Source organism: Fundulus heteroclitus, chromosome 4 (genome assembly GCF_011125445.2).
Source record: "Fundulus heteroclitus isolate FHET01 chromosome 4, MU-UCD_Fhet_4.1, whole genome shotgun sequence".
Classification (NCBI taxonomy): domain Eukaryota; kingdom Metazoa; phylum Chordata; class Actinopteri; order Cyprinodontiformes; family Fundulidae; genus Fundulus; species Fundulus heteroclitus.
Window position 1 is genome coordinate 32747565 of NC_046364.1, and position 22658 is coordinate 32770222.

Genomic DNA, 22658 nt, shown 5'->3' on the forward strand with positions numbered 1-22658 from the left:
TTGCTTAATGAGCAGGCTCTCCTCTTCTATCTCGATGAAATGAGAATCTAATTTGATTTTCCTGCTTGACCTCTATTTATTTCCGAAAACAAAGCCCAAAGGACTTATTGAAGGTTGGGGCAGCAGATATGAATTGTATACATGTGTGAGGACAGGAGGGATGATATGACCTGCGACATTCACAAACAGTTCAATAAAGCTTTTAAAGGCACACGCACACACATTATGATGCATTCTATTTGGCAGTCTGGCTTGTTTCCTTCTCTTGTTCTTTGAAGGGTGTTTTTTTCCTTTTCTTTTCTGTACGTTGTCATGTTCACAGGCGGTGTGAGGTGGAACCAGCAGTGTGCTCATCATGCAGAAAAGAAACACCTGTTGCCTATCCGAACCCATTAAGCTCCAGCTTCAAAGACTGGGGCCTCCAGCTACACTTCGCCGTTTGTCAATACTTTATCAACGGTACACTTGCTGCTTGATTTAAGTAAAATCAAGTGTAGTTTTGTGTCAACATGAACTTTTTTTTTGTTGTTATTCTTCATAAGAAGATTGCTCCAACTCAAATCTGCAAACAGATTCAAGATTCCCATACTCTAGTCTTTGTCTCCCACAGAACACCAAGACCCCCATAATTGTTCTACTATAAATTACTGCTGTGATTAAAGATTTCTAAACCGTCAGTCTTCTGCTTGCCGTATTCTCTGAACTTGCTCCTGGGTACAGTCTATCACCCTATATGAAAGATTTTTGGAAAGGGTTCTTAATTGAAAACTCCTTGAATGTTTAGTGTAGCTTTCTGAACGTGCTTTCTGAATTTTGCTTTCTGAATTGTGAAAACTACGGATGAGAACCTAAAACTTCTGTGTGCCATTTCAATTTAGAAAATAATTCCTTGCATAGATACTACTAAACATGCAGAGCATGCATCTTGGAGGTGGATTTAGGCTATTGTCACAGAAATGAAGGGGGCAAATGGTGTAGAACCCACAGCGCCATTCTTTGCACTCAGTGTGCCGATACACTGCAGTTTTATTAGTTCACATCTAGTTGATAGCAGGTGCTCTCTCCACGTCTAAAACAAATGGACTATAAAACAGTTCCAGAGTGTATTTTTTTATTTATTTGCGCTTCAAAATCAGTGAATGCCATGTAAATGTTTTGCACAGCATATATGCACTTGGGAAACCAGCAGGACTTACATTGCAATGTAAACAGTATCCTTCTTTGCTGAAGACAACAAAAGCAGGGATGGCTAAAGGCTTCTTATCCACAGGGATGACCAACAAGTCATGTAATATGTGAAAGGGTGAATGACACTACTTCCAAGTGTACGCTCTCGTCTCTCTGGACATTTTCATAAAATTTCCGTGAGGACAGCTGTGCTTATACGTCACGCAAAGGATTGTGAGATCCCTTAAAGCTCCTGAGCGCTGGTACGGGTCATCGTGAGGTTCCTATGCTAAAGGAGCTATGAGAGGAAGCATACGCTTCATACCTTCTTCCTTACTGACTGCACTATACGGTCAGCAATTATCATGCTGACTGCTGTCAACTTTAATAATAAAATTGGCATATGTGATGTGATGAAATGCAATATGCGTATCTATACATATGTTAATCTCGAAAATTAAACTCTGATTATTTGTTCATGTTGTACACATTTATTTTGCATATAATGTATATACACCATTTCAATCTGGAGAGACTCAGACGGAGAAAGAGAAACGATTAACAAATTTATTTGACAAAATGAATAACAGTTCTTTGGCGCTCGGGCCCCGGCTGAAGATTTGAGCAGTGAATTCCGATGAATTCAGATGAGCCCATCAACGCTGAATAGGGATGCTCCCCCGGGGCCCGACACTGGTGGTGGAGGTTGGAAAAGATGACGTCTTGGGATGCTGGTGGAGAAGGGGAGGAGGTGGGTCGAGCACGGCTGGAAAGCGTCAGACGGCGTGGGTGTGGAGCCTTTTAAACGGAAGCTTGATTGAAGATTGGAGAAAGCGGGTCGAGGTCCGGAAATGAAGATGACGCTGTAACAGGTAGGCGGAAGTCTTCCAGCTTGAATTTGCGCCTAGGCTTCATTTCCTGTTTTAAACAAAACATATACATAACATTTAATCAAAATAAATATAAAAAAAATTATTGTCAGTATCTCAATTCTGTTTAAGAATACAATAAGTGATTGGACCGGTTGGTGTTAGAACTAGAAAGTCTGTATCAGTTTTTCCACCTTCATATGTTTCTGTTTGTGAGAGCTTCAGGCGTTTTCTACATTTGTCTAACTTCTGTGTTTTGTCGTTCTTGTTTGGAAGGCTGCAGGCACGGATTTGACTCACATCATCCATGTGCGTTTCCGTCGCATAATGACATATAAGAGTTGAAGGCTGTCCAAAATCTACACAGCAGTCCGAAGCTCCTTCCTACCCACGATAATGTTCTTACTGTTGACCCCATGAAAAGTCAAGCAAGAGTAGCTAGGAACAGGAGCTAGGAGCAATAATTCGATGTTTTCAGACGCAGCTGTACTCTTCCACAAGTCCGGCTTATGCGTTCTTGCCATGAGCAATGAGCAGGGGTCTCGTTGCAGTATGGGACACATAGTGTGATTGGTATAAGTGCTATGCTTGCAGACCACTAATGATAATAACTTGAAATTATCTTTAGGGCTGGATATAATTTTATCAAGAGCTGAATGAGGCCTGCAGCCCTTGAGTTTGACATGTCTTCTTTAAAATCAAAAATTCCAGACGATACTATGGCTTGATGGCTCTGCTTTTTGAACTATAGCACTGACTTGTGTTTTATCACTGCAATTAGTCTTTTCAGCGCCTGATAAAAACACATCATTGCGCTAACCCTCAAAATTGTGAGTCTCATTGACCTTTTTGAGAATTCAAAGTGGATCGCCCTTCGTTTTCTAACATTATCTAGCTCAGATGAATGAGCTAGATAATGAGCTAAATCCTGTCATGACACCTGCTGGTGTAGAGCTTGTATATGCATCAACCCAGTGCAGAAGGCATGACCACCCTTAAATCATCAGTGCCCATAAGAAGGTGTTTCGCTTCCATTATGGTCCTTCTGACCTCTCTGGGGACTAAAAAAAACTCTGGGGGTGTCATAATCAAATTGTCAGATAGAAATGAATGTAGCCATTCCTGCTAAACATGATGACAATGTAAAATAACAGTATAAGTTAATCAACAATTAACACTTAGAGTTAACATTTGCTGCACAGTGGCACAAGTCATGTTTTTTTTCAATGCAGTCATTGAAGCACTTATGTCTAATGGACAGATTTCAGTGCTTAAGTGCTTTGGATGGGGTTAAGGGAGAAGAGCAGAGGAAAAAAAAGGCTGTAAAGAAGGTAGAGATCCTAAAAAGAGAGAGAGTCAGTGACCAAACAAGGGAGAATATTTTAAAACTTGGCCTGTTAATTAGGAACAGAAGGTTAAAATAAAGCCATTCACAAAATATGTAAAAAAAATAATGACTTTCTTTGAAATGCTATTGTTTTAACCAAAGTTACCAGGCTTTGGTTCAAACATGTACGTTTTTAAGGGTGCTGGTAATTTTATTGTGTGGACCATATGGTAAAGGTTGGAGCCAACATAAAAAAATGTTCAATCGTTGTTGGCTCCGTCCTTTGAAACTAATGATATGATTGAGTAGTTGCCATCGGGTTTTCTAGGTTCCCTTGGAAAATACCTGAAAGAATAAAGGCATCCTAACTAGCAGAGGATGTGGTTTCTTTTTTCAAATTCTGGCAAAAACACTCTCAAGCCTTTGCAACTCTTATACTAAAACCAAAACTAAAGAGTAGAGGTACATATTTGGATAATATCGATGGTTCCTTTCTGTAAAAGAAAGATAAAGAAAATCACAATGAGCACCAAAATAACTTGGAATTGACCAAATCAATAATAGTAAAAAAAAAAAAAAAAAAAAAATGTTTTAATTGGAATTCCGCAGAATAATTTTCATGAAAGAATTGATTAAACTGGCATTAACAAAATTGGGAGCATCCCAAGAAATTACTAAAAACTATTTGAACATTTCAACTAAACTCTCTCTTGTATTGGTCTTGCAGCTATCTTCAGTCTAGTAATCAGTCTGCATATTTAAAGTGTTATACATAGTTCATGCGCTCTGTGTTCACCACGCTGAACATGGACTACAAAAAAATGAATAAGAGAGATTTGTCTCATGAGCTCAGATGAAAAATGGCAATCATCCAAAAAGCAAAGGCTTTAAGACCATCTCCACACAGCTCAAAGTTTCTGTAACAACAATTGCACATGCTATGAAGAAGTTAAAGGCCCAAAGCAATGTAGGAAACTCTGTGGTTGTGGCTGTAAGAGGAACATTGATGACACATTGAAAACAATTATCATCTGGTGTTAATGGCAATCAAAGAGCTCAGAGCAACTTACAAACAGATTAGAGGTGCACTCCAAGGAACTCAAGGTGACGGTACTTCAATGCCACAACGCACCATCTGTCACTGTTTGGGAGTAGTGGAGGTGGGTGGGTGGGAGTGGGGGTACTTTATGCAGGGTAAAATGATGTTTTTAGCCACCCTGGAGTGAAATGTACAACCCAGGGTCAGAGAGCTCTACATTATTTGCAGGTCATGGGCTCAACAGAATAAAGACCCAGAACACACACATATTAAACAGCCAAAAATGGATCAGAACATAAAATTGGACTATCCTGTAGCGGCCTTTGATGAGCCCCGATCTTAATCCATTTAAACATCTGAGGCAAAGATGAAACATCCCGTTTGGAGATGACATCCTTTAAACCTGAGACAGCTGGAGTAGTTTTCTCACTTTGAGTGAGCAAAAAGTCTCATCAAAGTATACAGATACCACTTAACTGCAGCGATTGCCTCGACAATATTTGTGGTTGAGGGGGAGGGACATCTTTTTTATCCATGCCAGTTTAATTAATTTTCATTTTAAAATGGTTCTGCCATGATTCTGTGTTCTGTTATCATTTGTTTAAAGTTAAATATTCAGTTTTGTTCCTTTCTCAGTTCCCTGCCTTAGTGTCCCCCCCCCCAGTTGTTTGGTATTCTGTTGATTTTTACTCACCTGTTTCTCATGCAGTAGATTATTTCCCATTATTATTTATGATACCGGTTTCTGTTTCTTCCCTGCTGGATTCTCTGTTGTTCCTCGTTACACTTCTGGTGTTCCTCATCACATTTCCCATGTTCTGTTCCTGGCTCCTGTGTTCCATGTTGTTGTAAGTCTCTGTTTCCATCGTTAAATTACATTCCATGACCGTGCCTCTGCCTCGCCTCTGTTGCACCTTGAGTCTGCATCAACACCAGAGCATGGCATAATCTGTGTAACCACAATTATAAATCACTGAATGATTTTCTTATTCAGTTTTCAGCAACTGTTTCTATCACCATTAATTGTGAGAGTATCAAGTATGTCAGAGACCCCTGTGTTTTGTCCAGATCTGTAGGTAAATGTGCTGTTTGGTGCTGAAGCTCCTTGAGCTGAATATTGACAGTTACAGTGACAATTCTATCATGCTCTAGAAGTTTTACTTTTCTAACATTATGTTGACATGGTACGAATAATGAGTTGCAACATTAGCTATGTCCTCTGGACGCTGTATTTACAGAGATGAAACTTCAAATGTATAGATCTAATATGCCTGTAATCCACCCCACAGCTTTAATAAATGTTGCTTCTCCACAAAATTGCTAGCGTTGATAAAATCATCTTGCTAACATAGAAGATCAAGAAAGTCATCAGCATGGATGTCAACATTAAGTTTTGTTTAATGCATTCACTAATTGTAACATCTGTTCACTTGAATGCAAAATGTCAATTTGCCTGCTGCACAAGAGTAAAGGTCAGAATTGCAGGTCTTGTGGACTTCATCTGGAGGGCATTGGGTAGATTCCTGCTCAAAGTGTCAAGCAGTGGGTTTTTGACATTTCATTGGACTAAATCTTTTAAAATGTCCCCCTTTATGTGCTCTCAGCAGAAGAGATTCTGCATTATAAAGACATGTCCCTGATTTTATTAGAACAATGTTACTGAATGACAATGACACAGCTGTGTAATTTCTAATCTAACAAATATATATTCAGTTTTTTTACTCCAGTAAATTTTAGTGATTATTTATATAGTTTCTCCACCAATTTTTATCTTTTGATGTTGACAAGTTACTGGTTAATGTTTTTCTCTGATGGCTATTTGTCAATTAGCATAAAAAGCAAAGGACATCATGCTAAATTTCATTATTCATACCCTCTTTATCTTTATCTATTAGTAACATGGTTGAACCACAGGGTACATCTGACAAACAAGAACTGTGCACATTCAGATATAACCAATAAGATTGGTTTATAATCACAAAAAACTCTAACGGATAAACAGGCTTTAGAGTAAAATCTGAGAAAATTAGCAGTAAAACCATAGTATATAAAATGGAGACATTTATTAAGAATTAATGTGTCACATGGCAATTTCAGCTAAAAACAGTAAGGTGGAGATCACATTTCAATGTGAATTTACAAAATTCCTTACTGGGATAAATCACTACAATTTATTGGGTTGGTAGAGTAGTAATTTTGCAATTGGAAGGTTGTTGGTTTGATGTACCCCTGGCAAGGCTCTTAACCCCAAGTTTTCTACCAATCTGGCAATAGTGTAAGATCTTATGGGTGACTAGAAAAACGCCACTATAACTATAAATGACTATGGTGAAGATTTTAACCATAAAATAGAAAAATGTTCGGGAGTAGCACAAGAAGGTCTGGACATGGAGCACAGACAGAATAACTGGTAGTTTAGCACAATGATACAGCAAAAAACAATGACAACCATTAAGCTTATACACTGAGGGAACAGTGGAGAATGACATATAATGCATATGAGTTAATCAGGAGATTATGTAGATAAACTGAGGCAGAAGAAACAGGAAGAAGAGAACATAAGAATAAACTAATAAACTAAACAGAAATGAATAAGCCAATAGGGCAAGACCTTTCTGACACAGAAGAAAACACATAAAGAAAAAGAACTGATCAAAACACTGACACAAAAGAGGACCAATACCCAAACATCAGTGGATCATAACAAAGTGATGTATTTTAAGCTTTTATTTTGTTAATGTTTATAATTATACCTTTTGAACCCAAAATAAAATTTTAATTGCATTTATGTGAAAATGTTTCATAGTAAAATAAAAAAGGTTGATTTTTGAATACAAATATGTAATGTTACTTAAATGTTTTTGAAGGCACAAACATGGGAAAGACTGCTGCTTTGACTGTAGGCCTTACAAGATAGACGCTAAAACAACAACCATTTTACTGCCCACACTACCAGAAATACCGATACAGGTTTCAATGATCAGGGTAATAGTTGACCAAAAATCTGACTCATGAAAACCCCGTAGAAGATATATGTAGTGTTGTCAAGAGTAAGATGAGAAACACTAAACTGGTCAATGCAGACCAGCCAAAGACCACTGTCAGGAGTAGGGCCAGATTAACACTTTGCTGTACCCTGGGCAATAATATTCAAGGACCCCATCATCACGACCCCAAGATAACCATAATCTGGCAAATACAGAATATATTACAGTAATAAACAGTAATTCACTCTGAAAAACTCACACGGAAAGAAAAAGACAATTAGACGAATTTTGATACAATTATTTTAAGACTTTGGTGCTCAGACCTCGGCGGGAAACATTAGCACAGAATTTTACCTTAATATGCATAAGCAGGTGTATGAGAAGAGGGATGTTTCCCCCCAAGCCTGAAACTGGTCGTGGAGTGGAGATAGACAAAGTTGGTTCAGTCCATAGATGCCCTTTGGCGAGACGATCTGCTTGAGCTGTATTGGTGAGATCCAGTAAACTGCGAGAACTGATATTTGTGCTTCACTCAGGGAAAGGATAGATGTCCAGCTTGGATAAACACAGGTTGCATGAACTTGTTCCTTAATGAGCAAGCATGAAGCGACAGTGGAGAGGAAAAACTCCCCTTTGGTCCCCTTCTGCCGGACCGACTGAGATGTGACAGAGAATGCATTAATAGTCCGGGAGGAATTACACTCTGATAGGGACGAGGTTGTCACGAACCAAAGACAGATGGACCCAGTATTCAACCAGACAAGCAGATGTACGTTTTAAGAAGGTTTATTTTTCAAAAACAGATGGGAGCAGAAACCAAGACAGGCAGGTAAAAATGAAGGGCAGGACAAAAACAAAGCTTGTGGTAAAAAACAGTCCAAGGCAAAAAAGCAGGCAATCAGATAAGGGAGGAAAAACACAGTACAGGGAATGCTGGCAAAACTCACCCATGGACATGGCAAAAACAAACAATGATGTGGCAGATTGCAGGGGGCAGAGGCAGGTATAAGTAAGGGAGTGATCAGGTGAATGGAGTGAAACTATTTACTGGCATGGGTGGAGCTAATCAGGAACAGGGAAGTGCTTGGGAGTAAACTGAAGCTGATACGATGGTAACTGGAGAAGGGGAGTGACAGGGTGGAAGAATGCTGGCAGGTGAACTGAATTAAGACTGGTGACAGAAATGGTCGGAGCAGGCCAGATAAACTAATAATATAAAACAAAATCAAACCACAAAAAAAACCAACCTATTCAAAAACTAAGACAGAACCTAAAACAGAAACTGAACTTAAGGCAGGAGAGTGAAGTAATTAATCAAATAACAAACATAAATCATAACCAAACTCAAATCATGACAGAGGTTAAAGGAGTACCATGGAAAAGCCAGATGGAGCTTGGCTACTGTTAGTCTATAAATCACTGAATGGCTTACCTAAATGCGTCACAGACTTGTTGTCAGTGTATCAACCCTCCAGACCACTCTGGTCTTCTGGCTCAAATCTAATCTACATACCCAGAACCAGAACCAAACACGGTGATGCAGCATTTAGCTTTTATGCTCCTCTTATTTGGAACAAACTGAGGAGAAAGTAAAAGTGATGAAACCTGGGCTCCTTTAAATCAGATTTCATGAAGGTTAAGCCATATTTGCTTAACGTTGCCTTTAAATGGTAATGTTTAATTTAAGCTGTTGCCGTTCACTGAAACATCATTAGATTAAGTTTGTAGTCCTATGTATCCTGACCTGCCGCTATTATTCTACTGTAATGCACTTTCCTCTGTATATTTTCTTTTCTTATGTTCTCTTCACGTCCACCACTTTAAATTGTCTTGTTACTGAAATGTTCTATAAAAATAAAATTCCCCTGCCTTTAAAGTGTGAATCCACGAATAGTATAATTTTCAAGCAATGAAGCTTTTCTTTTTTAGGTTTACAACTGAGACATTTGTCAACATCTCACTTATGTAACTTGCACCATTCGCTCGCAGGCATTGGGTCATGAGTGCTCGAAACGTATGTTTATATGTTCCTTGTCAGAAATAAGTAGTGTTAGAGGCTCAATTGGTCACTGAAACCAGCATATTTGATTTTTTTTCCCTTTCTGTATCTTTTCCCTTTAGGAGATTAAGCGCATACGCACAGACTTGCTCGGAGCGCTCAGTTCCAGTCAGTCAAACGCGTAGCTGTGCGCTCAGTGGTTGTCTTTGCGCGCTTGTTGGTTGGTCCAAGCCACCCGGAAGGTTTGTAGTATCCGTGGCCCCAGAGACAGCTACGCGACGTTCATTGCAAACTCTGCCACTTTCCCGGACCCCCGCTCTTCTGCTCAACGCGCCGCTCTTACAAGGGAAAGCTCACGGCGCGTCCTAGTAGCCAGCCCTCATCCTCGTCTCTCTCATTCATACCAGGATGGATCTGCCCCGCTGAGAGCGCACACGTCCACTTCAGCAGCTGGCAAGTTGGAGTGAAAAACAGGGCAGAGGCACCGCGTCTCTAACATCCATTTTTTTTATCTCCTCTTTAACTTAAGAGTGGTGACATTTGCGAAATGTTACCAACCCGACTGTATCCACGGAGTGTACTCCTGCTCTGTTGTATCTCCTCCGCCGCTTGCAATACGTTTGCGTTCACCGAGGAGCCCTTCGACAGAGCCGTGAAGGCGGACAGCTACTGCAGTCGGGTTTTACGGGCTCAGAGCAATCGGAAGGAGGTCAACAACGAGTTTCAGCTGGAGGTTGAGGGAGATCCTGAGCGCTACCAGCCGGGGAGCACATACAGAGGTGGGCGATCTGTGAATACCAAGCCCATCTGCTAAAACTTGAAAGAAGTTCCCGAGCAATTTAGTCGCAACGCATTTACTGGATGCCGTTTCACAACAGCAGACAGTGTACGAACAGTTAGGGTTGAATCAACTTTGGCTGATTTGATTTTACATTTAAAGAGTCTGTACGTTATTTTCGATCTAATCTTGAAATTCACTCTCTGAACTCATGGGATTATGGCACTGACTTTGGTTGGTATAACCATTTTTTAAATATATATATATACATTTATTCAACCCGGGATTTGACCTGATCTGCTTGTTTTTGTCTGCAGCCAAAGTTAAGGGTCCCCGGCTCAAATGTGCCATCTGCTCTGACGCTTAAGGCTTATGCCCTTCTGATGCAGGGGCAAAACAACAAAAACATGTTTCAGCTGGATCATTTCAGTTGCTTTTAAATTTAGTTCATGTCTAAACTGTAAAAAGATTATCCCAGCGTGACACGGAAAATTAATTTGAAGTCCTAATTCATAATGTTATTGATATCTTCTTTTAAATGATCTACAGCTTAATGTTTAAGAATATTGTTTTGCCCCTGATTTAAATCATTTGTTTAAGGTCTTGGCTTTGCTGGCAGTTTACTTGCAGCAATCTCCAGATGATGGAAATGTTTTTTTATGTTCTAGATTGTTAACTGAGCCCACAGTTTCTGTGTTTTGATTCAATATTATAGTTTACCCCAGTTCTCTGTAAATTAATGCTTGCTTTCACTCTTGTTTTTTTCCCCCTCATAAAGTGAGTCTGACTGCAACCAGCCCCTCTTACTTTAGAGGGTTCACCCTCATTGCCCTGAAGGAGGGTGCAGAAGGAGACAAGGACGAGGACTATGCTGGAAATTTCCAGGTAATGAATCAGCTGCAGATATAGCAAACGGGCTTGAATTGGGGCAACCGGACCTTCGAAAGTCCGGTTGCCTCCTATTTAACCATGTTTGCTGTTGCCATGACCCGGCTAACTGACAATTTACACAGGCATGCTGCAGATGTTGAGATAGAGTAGTGATAAAAAAAATCTGGTAAAAAAAAAAAAAAGAGATTGTGCTTTTAAACGGTGGTGTAGGCATTATGTGCGACATCTTTTAGATGTGAAACATTTGTAACTGTCAGTGGGAGAAAATACTATCCACATGTTGGAATGGAAAACTGTCATCTGCGTGTTTGACTTCAGCTGCCCTGCTTTTACATTTATGATATGGATGGTTCCACCTCACATGTTCTAACAGGCTCGATTTAGAATATGAGAAGAGCCAACCGTCAGCTCATTATCACGCTGCCTTTGTTTGCCAGGGCCGTTGTTGACCTAAACACATGTAAAGTCAAATAAATCATTTATTCATGAGTGATGATATACGTGGTGTAGTGTACAATTAGAGCGCTTCACAGGCTAATTAGAGTTTTATGAAAACAGGTTCAAGCTGAGTATTTAAGGGACGAGGGAGGGATCAGAGAGAGGCCACAAGTTCAAAAAGAAGAAAATAGAAGGAGACGAGAACTGGTGCTCCCACGGTGTGCTAATGTGATGATGGACAAATGCGTGGGGCTTTTGTAATTGTAATGCAGTGCGAGATGTGGTGTGTGGTTGAGAAAATATCTTCTGGTTGTCGCTTTATAAGTATGTGGGAGAGTAGAGATTTCATATGTAGTCACATTTATTTCCGATTTAAGCTTATTTGACTACAGTGATCATCCTTAACATTAAAATGACATGTATTCCTCTTCAGTTTATTGTGGTTGTGTTTTTGGATTATGCCAATGACAGTTTATTGTACTAAAGTAAATAGAATTGTTTCAGCAAACTTAAAACATTTACCCGTTGTTGCGAGACTTAATGCTGTGATTACGTTTTTGGAGCGGTTATCCGTATTGTACGGAGTTGTCAAATCGAGCCTCAGAACCTTATGATGCCAAAATGACTATTAGATAGATTTAGGAATTCATGTTGTCCTTGGTGTCTTCATCTGTGTGTAAATGTGCACAATTTGTAAGAAAATTCTGAATCAAAATGGTATTAAATTAGAATTCATGCATGAACACGTATGAGTGGGTGAATAAGGTGGTGATTGTTCATTCCTTTGTAGAACAGGTCAAGTCTAAAAGTTGCTTCTTGTACGTGGAGGAAACAAGGTCAGGTTGTTTTTAAGGATTTTAGAAGAACTAAGTCACATGATTATTATTTAAGGCTCCATCATTATAAACGTGAATGAACTACTGAATAAAAAAGCAAAAAGGCTAAATGACAATCTAGAATATCTGTACATATAACTTCAATGTCTTTTTTGTTAATCAGTGAGATGATGATATTGGTTTTTATTTATCACTTCAGTGAGCTTTAGTGTCTCAGTCATTTAAATCTTGAGACAAGGTTTGGCCATACTGTTAAATGCAATCTGCTAATTATATTATTGAATTGCACAGTTTGAATATTACACTTAAAATATATACACAATGATCCTAACAGACAATGCATTCATACTTTGGAATCGTTATTGGCACTGCAATGTCAAGTGAGATGTACATATTTTGCAGCTAGTTTTTGCAGTGGAGAGGTTGTTTACCTGATTTATCAACATGTAGAAAAGCCTCAATGTTGAGGGTCAGCAGCATTTGTAATTTTTGTTTTTAGTTGCTATCCTTTTTAAAAGGGCCTGCAGTACAATTCATCTAGATATTTGCAGAGTAGTCTCCGGGTGTGTTGTGCTGTGGCATCTTTGAACTTTGATTTGAGGGAGAGACGGATTTGAGGATTTTATTTTTGTCCCATGCGCATGTCATCTCTCGTTATTCAATGCTAACATTAAAAACTCTGTTTTTTTTATATTTAGTTTGTCATTGCAATGGATTTCATGCTCCTGCTCAGCCCTCAGGGGTAAAAAGGAAATTATTTCTTAGATTGACTCACATTTGGTCACATTGTTACACATATGCTTGAGTGTTGAAGGAGAGAAGAAATAGGCAGATGTGTGACCATAACTTTTTAAATGCTAGCATAAAATAAGAAACAAATAGTGGGCATGCTAGACTCTTGCCAAGGTTGTAGAAGCTATGAGTTATTTAAAAGCAGCAAATATCATCACCTGGTCAGTTAGTTTTGTCCTTTATTCCATAAAAAGAGCACACAAATTAGTTATTATAAAGTAAGTTGAGTTGACTGGGGTTTAGTTGTGGAAAGAAAGGAAAGAGATGCTTCAACAGAAGATGCCAAGGTTTATTTAACATACAGCTCATTTGAAATCTGCTGGTGTGCCTGATCCCAGCCATCTCTGAACAGCTCCTGACTTGATGAAAAGCACTTTTATTGAGCTCTCTGGGGAGGTCAGCTGCCACTGTGTTTGTCTGTATGGTCTTTGGCAGGACTGTAAAGCAGCAGGGAATGTTGGCGATGTCTGATGAAACATTACTTCTCAGCAGGCTGACATAATAGGACAAGAAAAGGAAAATTGCTCTGTGGCTGTAGCAAAGGGTGACATTATTGACTTGGTGTAGCTTTAGCAGATTTGGCTTTTCGTATCAAATTTTTTATTTATTTATTTTTTTTTTTTGCATCCCCATGTTTTCTTTTTCACATTGGTTTTGAATGGTTCTGTTAAGGCTTGACCTGCAGCTAGAGCAAAACTAAGCTGAGGACTTTAAAACAGAAAAAAAGGGGTGATGGGTCGTTTTGCAGCAAATTGGTTGGTTCTTTGTGCAGCTGGTGTTCAATGCATTTCCATAAGACTCCACTGGGTTTTAACATATGTTTTGGCTCTGCCAGGCTGGTTCAGGATGCCTCTTTGAAACCATGGGAACATGCACCGAAGTGGGGGAGTAATCTGTTAGACCCATAGAGGCTAAATACACACACCATGCATGCGCACGCACGCGCGCGCAGACGCACACACACACAGTTCAATGGGTGGACATTGCTTTTGACTCTTTCTAACACACACAGACGCCCACCAACATTTCTAAAAGGAAGTCATTCATAACATGGCATGACAAAGAAAATTCACTGCTGACAGCTTTATGGAGTGTGAAAGTTCTTTGTTTTTGCTGCAACAGTGTGTCTTCCAATCAAACGCATCCTTGGCCTCTGGGCAGCAAATTTTACATCACTGCCACAACTTATCTAGTTTTGTGTTGTTGAGTTAAAATCAGCGAGATACTCAGTATGTCAAGTGTGTGCCAAAGTAGAGAGGCCATCATGCATTATGAGCCTTGCCAAGTGTACAGCTGTTTTTGTATTGGCTGTGCCGTGTTTTCTCTAAAAGGTCATTGCCTTTTCAGGTTTTCGGGCTTTTGTTTCCAAAACCCTCCAGATACAGTATTGATATTTTACTCAGAAGGTATAACTTAAGGTATATTGGTTGGCAGGTCTTGAAACCCCTCAGAGTCCTCTTAAAAGTCAGAAAAAAAATTAAAAGTGGGTGGCAATTTCACAGTGGGGTAAAGATAGGGATGGAAGATATGTAGACCCTAAATCATGAAGGATTAGAAAATCAGTACGTCCAGGAAGTTGCAATGTTGCGATCACAACTTTTAAAGGTGCAGTGGGCAATCTTTTTCGGCTTTGAGTTCTGGAGGTATCACCTTATCTATTGATTGTCCCACATTCCAATCATTCTGACGCGCTCACGTAACGCCACTGTGTGTGCACTTTCCTTGTTAGTTTCTGCTTGCTGGCTTAGCATGCGCACTTCTGGTGTTGCTGGTTCCAGTTAGCTTTGGCGTTAGCTGTTCATTGCTCTTACCTTGTACTTTGAAAATGGCCGAGAGTCACAAGAAGCAAACCACGTTCATGTTTATGAGAAGCAGAGAAAGGCCTCAGAAGAAAGAAATAAGACCAGAGTGGATTTGGGAGATTTTTTTTTAGCAATCCCCCTGAGGAGCAGAAGAGCAGGTAGGATGGTCTTGCACATACATAGTTATTCAAAAAGGGACTTGGCCGTTTCTTACCTACATTTCTGGAACAATCGTCCACTTTACCTTTAACGCAGATTCACACATCATTCGCAATGTTTGCTGTTCTTACCAGTAATCACAACTTTTCTTCAAATCTGACAAACATCCTCTTACATTTCTACTTTCAACGTGCTTCCGGGGCACCTGGGGAAATTTAATTGATTAATATGTTGGGTTTTAACTTGACTGGCGTGATGTATGAAAAAGGGCAACCTTTCTTTTATTTAACGTTATCCCCGAGCTGCTGCCTAGTGGGTAGCTCGCAGCAAAAAGTGGCAAAACGTGTGGCAGGGCGTGTGGATTGGAGTTGCATGCAGATATATGAAACACAACGGGTTTTTTTCCCGTGTTTACAAAGCACAAGTTTAGTTTTAAGAATGAACCGCAAATTAATTTCCTTAACATCCCAGTTGCAACAAATGGGTGATTGCCTGTCTGTTTGTCGTTACTATGCATACTGTTAGCCGGAGTGGCCAAAAGAAATCTCCCCACTGTAACATGCTGTGACCAAAAAAAATCCTTAATATTATCCTTTCTCCCCCAGCTTGACCACACCCCTCACTCACCTTCTCCCTCCCTAAATTAATGTAACTTTTTTTTATATACATCATTTATCTGGCACAATAACTTTTTTAGCGTGCTATCTCAAGAAGATACAGCAATTCCAACTTGTAAGACAACATTATGTCAAAAATTAAGCTTAGAAAATGTGCAACTTTGACAACAGGTTTTTGAAAAAGGTGCCACAAAACCAGTCATTTTAGGCTGCAACAATCACAAAAACAAAAAACATTGCAACATCCTTGAGGGACTGGAAAATATCAACGCGATGCCAAAGTAGAGAGCTCGTACGATCGTCTATAAAACATATTCTGTACTATGCATTTCTGTGCTCTTGCTCATATTAACATGTTTTGTTTGTTTGTTCTCCTTCCTTTGCTTCCTGAGTTCCGGCTGTAGCCCGCACAAACGTTCTTGGTTTTGCTGATTGCTATGGTTGTAGAATAATATTGATAAATACCATTCAGACTTTATTTAATGGTAAATGGGCTGTACTTGTTTAGGGCTTTATCCAAAGCGCTTCACGCTACATTCAATCATTCACCCATTCACGTACACATTCACACGCTGGCGGTGGTAAACTACATTTGTAGCCACAACTGCCCCGGGGTAGACTGGGCACCCTGGACATTGCCAGTGCTCATCACGTGTAGATCTAAACTACAGGAGCGACCTTCTCTAAGCTGTCTAGCGAGCTAAAGTAAACCTTTAGCTAAATTATTTTGCTGCAGCATGGTCTAGTCTGTCTATGTAACTGGTTTCTAACTGGTCAGACTTATTGGCGTCTGATTACACTCGGCAGAGCAGCCAAAACCACACTCCCTCTGTTTATAGCCTCTATGCACCAAACCTTATCCATGTATAAATGTGTGAAAGAGGGTGTGGAAACATTATGTCTTGTGTGTTATATGTAATCTGTGTGCATCCTGAGCTGATGTCTGTCTCATGCAAAATTTCATTATGGTAACACATAATGACAATACAGATTCTTTATTCTAAAATTCCATAAACTACACATGGCATAAAGCTAATTAAACTGCTCCTAATATCCTCTCTGCTCATAAAATCGAACAGTGTGAATGCCGGGTGCATGGTGTGTTCAGGCTGCAGGCTCCGTTTCATCCTTGACTGCTATCATTTAATACAGAAGATATTCTGAGAGTGTTGGGTGAGAGGGTGATGAAAATAGGAAAATATTGCAACTACTCCTGCTGCCAATAATTATGCAGACATTTATGTTAAGATTAAACTGGTAACGTGATGACTTTTTACACACACAAAAAAAAAAAAACATTGCATTTCCATACTGTTTCATACGTATTGGTGAGCAGTAGTGAACTTCAGCTGAGTGTCTTTTATTTGTTTTTAAATTAATATGGATTGTTTTGAGTGAGAAAAAAACTGAGACACGGCGTGGTTAATGTCTAAAAACGACAACATATATTAGAATAAGTACATCTGAGTTATATCTGTTATGCTAGATTTATGCAAAATTTTACAACCTTTTTAGAACAAGGTTAAAATGCTCTTTGTACTAAGAGATGTGCTATGTTTTCAAGAGGTCTGCTTTTATATAGGTAATTCTGTAAATTATGTAAATATACTCCATAATGGAGTGGGGTGGCATCTTGGATAAGATTGTAATGAGTAGGTCACTCCACAACCTTTTGTGGTTCTTCAGGTATGTAGCTCTTAGTATCTATGAAATGACTCTGGTACGGGTCAATCAGTGAGTTGATAGAGGGTCATGAACACAGAAGGATAATTAATGCACGTGGGCAGTGAAGGCTGGACATATATTCTGATCACATAGAGCAGCTGCCATAGCACAACCTTTTGAAATCCTTAATGCGTACTTTGTTGTCAATGTCATTGTAAACTTTATATAACACTTAAAAACAAAGAAGTTTCAAAAAGTGAGCAGTATGATACACTGTTCACTTTTTAACAGTACTGAAAGATTTAAGTACGTCTAGTGTAGGCATTACAGTTTACGGAGATGTACACCATCCTGAAGATTAGCATTTGCCATACACTGACCACAGAGCTGTACCAAAGGAAGATACCCAGGCAGAAATATTATAATATATGCGTTCAGCAGGTGAAGATGCAGAAACAAAATGAGGGGAAGATATAATGGCCAAAGCTGAGTAAAGTTGTGGAAACATAGATTTTCCATGATGTTGCATTGCTATTTGTGGAATCTAGAGAAAAGGCAAATCAGATGAGTTGAGACCTTTTCTCATTATGTACAAGGCTTGAGGTGCCAAATATCACAGGATACTTAGATGTCTTTGTGTTTTTATGACTGTAAGAAAAGACCGTGGTGAACTAATATATTTCAATGTTTGAGACGGATGCATGTTACTTGTCAATTTGATTAACTACAGATTCTGTATCCCGACACTTTAGCAAGCTTACAGAGAGAGAGCAAATGTGGTGTGGATGTTGTTGGAGTCTTGCCTCTGAGCATTTGTGTTGATGACTAATTTCTGTGTCTTTGTTTGGATTGCAGATAATTGACGAGGAAGAGACACAGTTTATGACCAATTGTCCCCCTGCAGTGACAGAGAGCACTCCTCGCAGGCGGAGCAATATCCAAGTGTTTTGGACTGCGCCCCCTAGTGGCACCGGCTGTGTTCTTCTCAAGTACGTATACAGCAGGGGATGCTGAGGCAAGTCCTCAGCTCTACCACTTAGCAGACACACTGCACTCTAACCTACTTATTGCACTTTACTTTATTATGATTAAATACAATTTCAATTGATCTTTGGACCTCTGCTCTTAGTGATTTTTTTCGTGCTTTGCTCAGTGCCAATTATTAAAGGTTATCAAAACAGTTTCTCTTTAAAACAAAGCTCACATGGCTTGTGATTTACCCATAAAAATGGGTATCATGAGTTTAATTAAATTAAAAATTAAAAATGTATTAATTAGAATATTTATTTCTTAGGATAACTGTGTATACCAGAATTATTTCCTGATGATTGATGATTACACAAATTTATATTTTGCAGGAAACCATTAACTCAAACAAATCATCTAGCGTAAGCTTGCTTTAGTTCTAAACTAATTTAAATGTTGCTCATGGTCTAGCCTTAATCAGGTTTTCCATCTCCATGGGATTATGAGACGTACCACCCACATGCATATGTAAGTCCACATGAACTGTAAAACAATTTTATTTTATTCCTTCCCAACCTAGGTAAAACACATTAAAATGCTCACTGTTTTATCTTTTTTCCCCCCCTTGGCATCATAAACTATTAACCGTCGTTCTCAGTTACACAACCGATTGCCACCAATCACTTTGGGAGCTTTAAGCCTCGGTGGGCTTGCTTGCCTGTACTTGAAAATAGATTATGACAAACATCTTCTTTTTACCCCTTTTTATTCCTGCTGAAAATAATGAAAGTGCAGGTGGTGGAAAGGCAGCATGGTATCTGGTTTCACACCAGACTGCGATCAATGCCTTATTTAACTGGTAAAGCATACTGTTTTTTTTTCTGTTATGTTGTCTGATGACACAGGAGGCAATAAAAAAACATTGCACTTTAAGTAATGGATGCTTTTATTTGAAAGCTGCAGTATGATGAGTTTCTTTTGTTCTTTCTGTGGCTTTCATTTCCCATGTCCCGAGCTGAGTGGTCTCCCCAACCTCTGAGCTTTTCCTTATTCTGCTTGCTACTCTCTTTTTTCTTGTCTTCTTCCTTTATTTTTGAGCCCTTTTGATGTGTTTTGTCACCATATCGGATGATGTTGCCAATACTTTCCTCATAACAGTTCGGGGTTTATGTCACCTCTAAACTCTACACAGAGACCAGTGGGGAGATGGCATTGCATTGAGTAAAATGCAAGGATGCAGGGGGGAAAAAAAAGGAGTTCATAGGTATGACACTGCATTCAGCTCATAAAGAGCTGTGCCTTTAATACCGGCTCAGAGACAAATGGGGACAAAGACTCAGTGGTTTTAAAAAGAGTTGCCTGTGAGACTCATAATTATGGTCTGGCAGTAATTATTTGTCTCAGCCCTCCACCGTACCTGCAAGACAATTATGATGATGGCAAGGTTTCCCTATGCCTTTGGGCTGCAACAACTCAGACGTCCTAATAGTGTCATTGATTGGAAAAGTTAAGCCCCTGTATTTCTTCGGTGGAGTTTTCTTTTCTTTACATAAATACCTGGTATTTGGCAGCATGAGTCACAGTATCTCTATGAGTGAAACCGTCAGGCGTATAGCCCCACCTTACAGTCAACTTATACATACACAAGAACTAACAACAATGCGCCTTGCTTGACTGGAGATTAGCAGAGGGAAATAATATCCATTACCATTGTAAACGTTAGTTTTGAATTTTTTAATTTTACTCCACAAATCTAAACCTCTTTGTCAATGCCTGTCTGGGGTGCCTGCCTCTAGAATATTATTGGGTATCAACAAAAGACTTGCACAGAAAACTGCAAGCGTGTACACAAAGTGTGGGTTTGTGCTTTGCTGAAAGCACCAGTGACTGACGTGTTGTGCCCTAAACTTTGCCGTTCTACAGTATAATTATTGCTCTTTCAGCTGGAAAAACTGAACCTTGCGGTATGATTTTGTCCTTGGTTTGTCCATGATGATAGGGCCAGGCCAGGATGCACATTCAACGTCATAAAGTCAAGAGCAAACGCTTGAAAACTTTACAATCTATTTTAAGATTGTTACAATGAAATCACATATTTTTCATCTTTCTTCAGCAGCTCTTACAAAACTTTGTCTTTAACTCTACATTAACAATTGTAATACGCTGTTGATATGTGTAAAGATTTGAATCACCCCTCCTTTATAATTATGCTACAGTCACCTGGGTGTTTCAGTTAGGCTGACGTTTAGGTTTTTGTTGTTGATTTTGTTAAGGCTTAAAAACACAGAGTTCAGTTACAGTTTAACATTAATGTTACATAAGCCATTGGTCTTTCTTGGCTGAACGGTTTGGGTCAGCATATTAGACACACCAGCTGGTAGAGAGCACGTCCACAGTAAGATGTTAAAACATAGCTTAAAACTGCCAAAGAGGGATGAAATAGAAGCCTGCGCTAAAATTAAGAAGATATTGAGATAACTTACTTTTTAAATAGTGAATTTATTTTTATTTGTATTGTTATATTTCTGTTATATGGTCTAAATAACAAAACAATAAATGCAGGGAGAGCACAGTATCCAGAAAAGTGTGTTTCCTTCAAGAAAAAAAGTTTTTTGCAATTGCATTCAACCTCTGTCTGATTGGCAGTAATTATCACACTCACTGAAAACTGAAAATGTAAACGGTACAAAACATGCCCTCTTCACATGAAGGTGCAATTCATTTTGCAGAAAATCATCCTCCCCTAACTTAGGTAAACCTATGGCAACTATTCAGAAAGACAAGTGCACTTTTTTTGTATGCAGCTTTACATGCATCAGTTAAAAAAAAAACTCTGTTAAAAACATTGCACAGACCTTTTGGGCATGAGCCCACTGTTACTTAATTCAAGCGCTCTTATGTGATTTTTAATATTTTTCTTCCTTTTTTGCCCACTTTTAGTATTAGTATTTTTCTTGAACAATTCCTCATGTTTTAACTGTTTTAAACCTGAAATGAGGTGTCAAGGCACATCTCTTAAGGCAATGACAATCCCCTTAGGACATAAAAATGCTACGTTATATACGTTATATAACTCCACAATGTTTTGTAAAATCTAAACTTGTTGGATACACAGCATTTCTTGGGGTACTTAGTAGGGTTTTTATTATGGCACGTTAGTATAAAATCAAGGATAAGATCAAATTGTCTTGCAAGAACACGTACAGCTAGTCAAGTCAAGAGGTGCTAAATCACTGTGGCTAATTACACCCTTGTCTTTTCACACAACCAGAACATTGCCATTAAAGTAACCATGATCTTTTATATTTCCATTTGTAGGTGAGAGCCAATTTATCTGTAATATTCCTCTCCACTATGGAGGTTGGTGTGACACCAGTACTACAAGCACACACCTCTATCTCAATGAACAAATTGATATGATAATCAAAGAGGACATGAAAACTAGAAATTAAGTATGTCCTTACATCCAATATGTCCACTTCTTTTAACTTAACAAAATGGAACAAAAATACGACAATGCTGTTTGCAGCTTTAATTACATTTTGGCCCAGTGGGTTGTTGTGAAAGATTAAAGTTAGAAAATAATTTTATTGAAGGTCACATCTAGAGAAGATCCAATTAAATAAGATCTTTTCTTACCTAAATTCACCAAATTTTGTCTTGCTGTTTGCTTTCACAGTTTTAGTCTATTAGGGGGACACCACCATCCACACACACACACACACACACACACACACACACACACGCACACACACACACACACACGCACGCATGCACACACACATACAGAGGCTCAGACAGAATCAGTGCTCTTTCGGGATGATTGCAATCGGTGGTACCGTGGATCCAGGAAAGTGAGATGGAATTTAAATTGGATGTTAAATAAGCATTACTCTGTCTGATTGTCTGGCCAGCCCAGGGAAGTGGGCAAGCAGTGAGGCAGATCTTGCTCCTCCCTCTCATGGAGATTTGAGAAAATTGGGTAAGATTGAATTAAAGCCTGAACAATTAGAGATGTGGTGGTGGTGTCGCTTACCTTGAACCATTTCATTCACGCTGAGAGGCCATCCTGGCCTTAAACTGTACATACAAACAAGCTGAAATAACTTATAGCGCTGCAGTTGAGACGGACTGGTGAGTGACATAAGAAAAAAAATAATTTTAGCCTTCATATATATCTTAAAACAAATGTTTTGAAATTCTTGTTTTACATTTTTGCAACCATTTTGCTGAGATGCAGTGTAACATGGAAAAGTACTTTTATTTGCGCTAAATTGTGTGTTACCAGTAAAGTATTCAGCTAAGGAATTTCTTTAATTTTATTTT

The 22658-nt window shown here is 39.0% G+C and overlaps 1 protein-coding gene across 1 annotated transcript in view; it reads left to right on the top strand.

Annotated features, from left to right (window-relative positions):
* The first annotated feature begins 9558 nt into the window (after positions 1-9558).
* spon1a (spondin 1a) overlaps positions 9559-22658 on the top strand; it is an 84271-nt gene continuing 71171 nt past the window's right edge. The window contains exons 1-3 of the mRNA XM_012855129.3: positions 9559-10167; positions 10945-11051; positions 18222-18355. Of these exons, the coding sequence (XP_012710583.1) occupies positions 9936-10167; positions 10945-11051; positions 18222-18355 (473 nt within the window). The 5' untranslated portion in view covers positions 9559-9935. The remainder of the gene's footprint in view (positions 10168-10944; positions 11052-18221; positions 18356-22658) is intronic.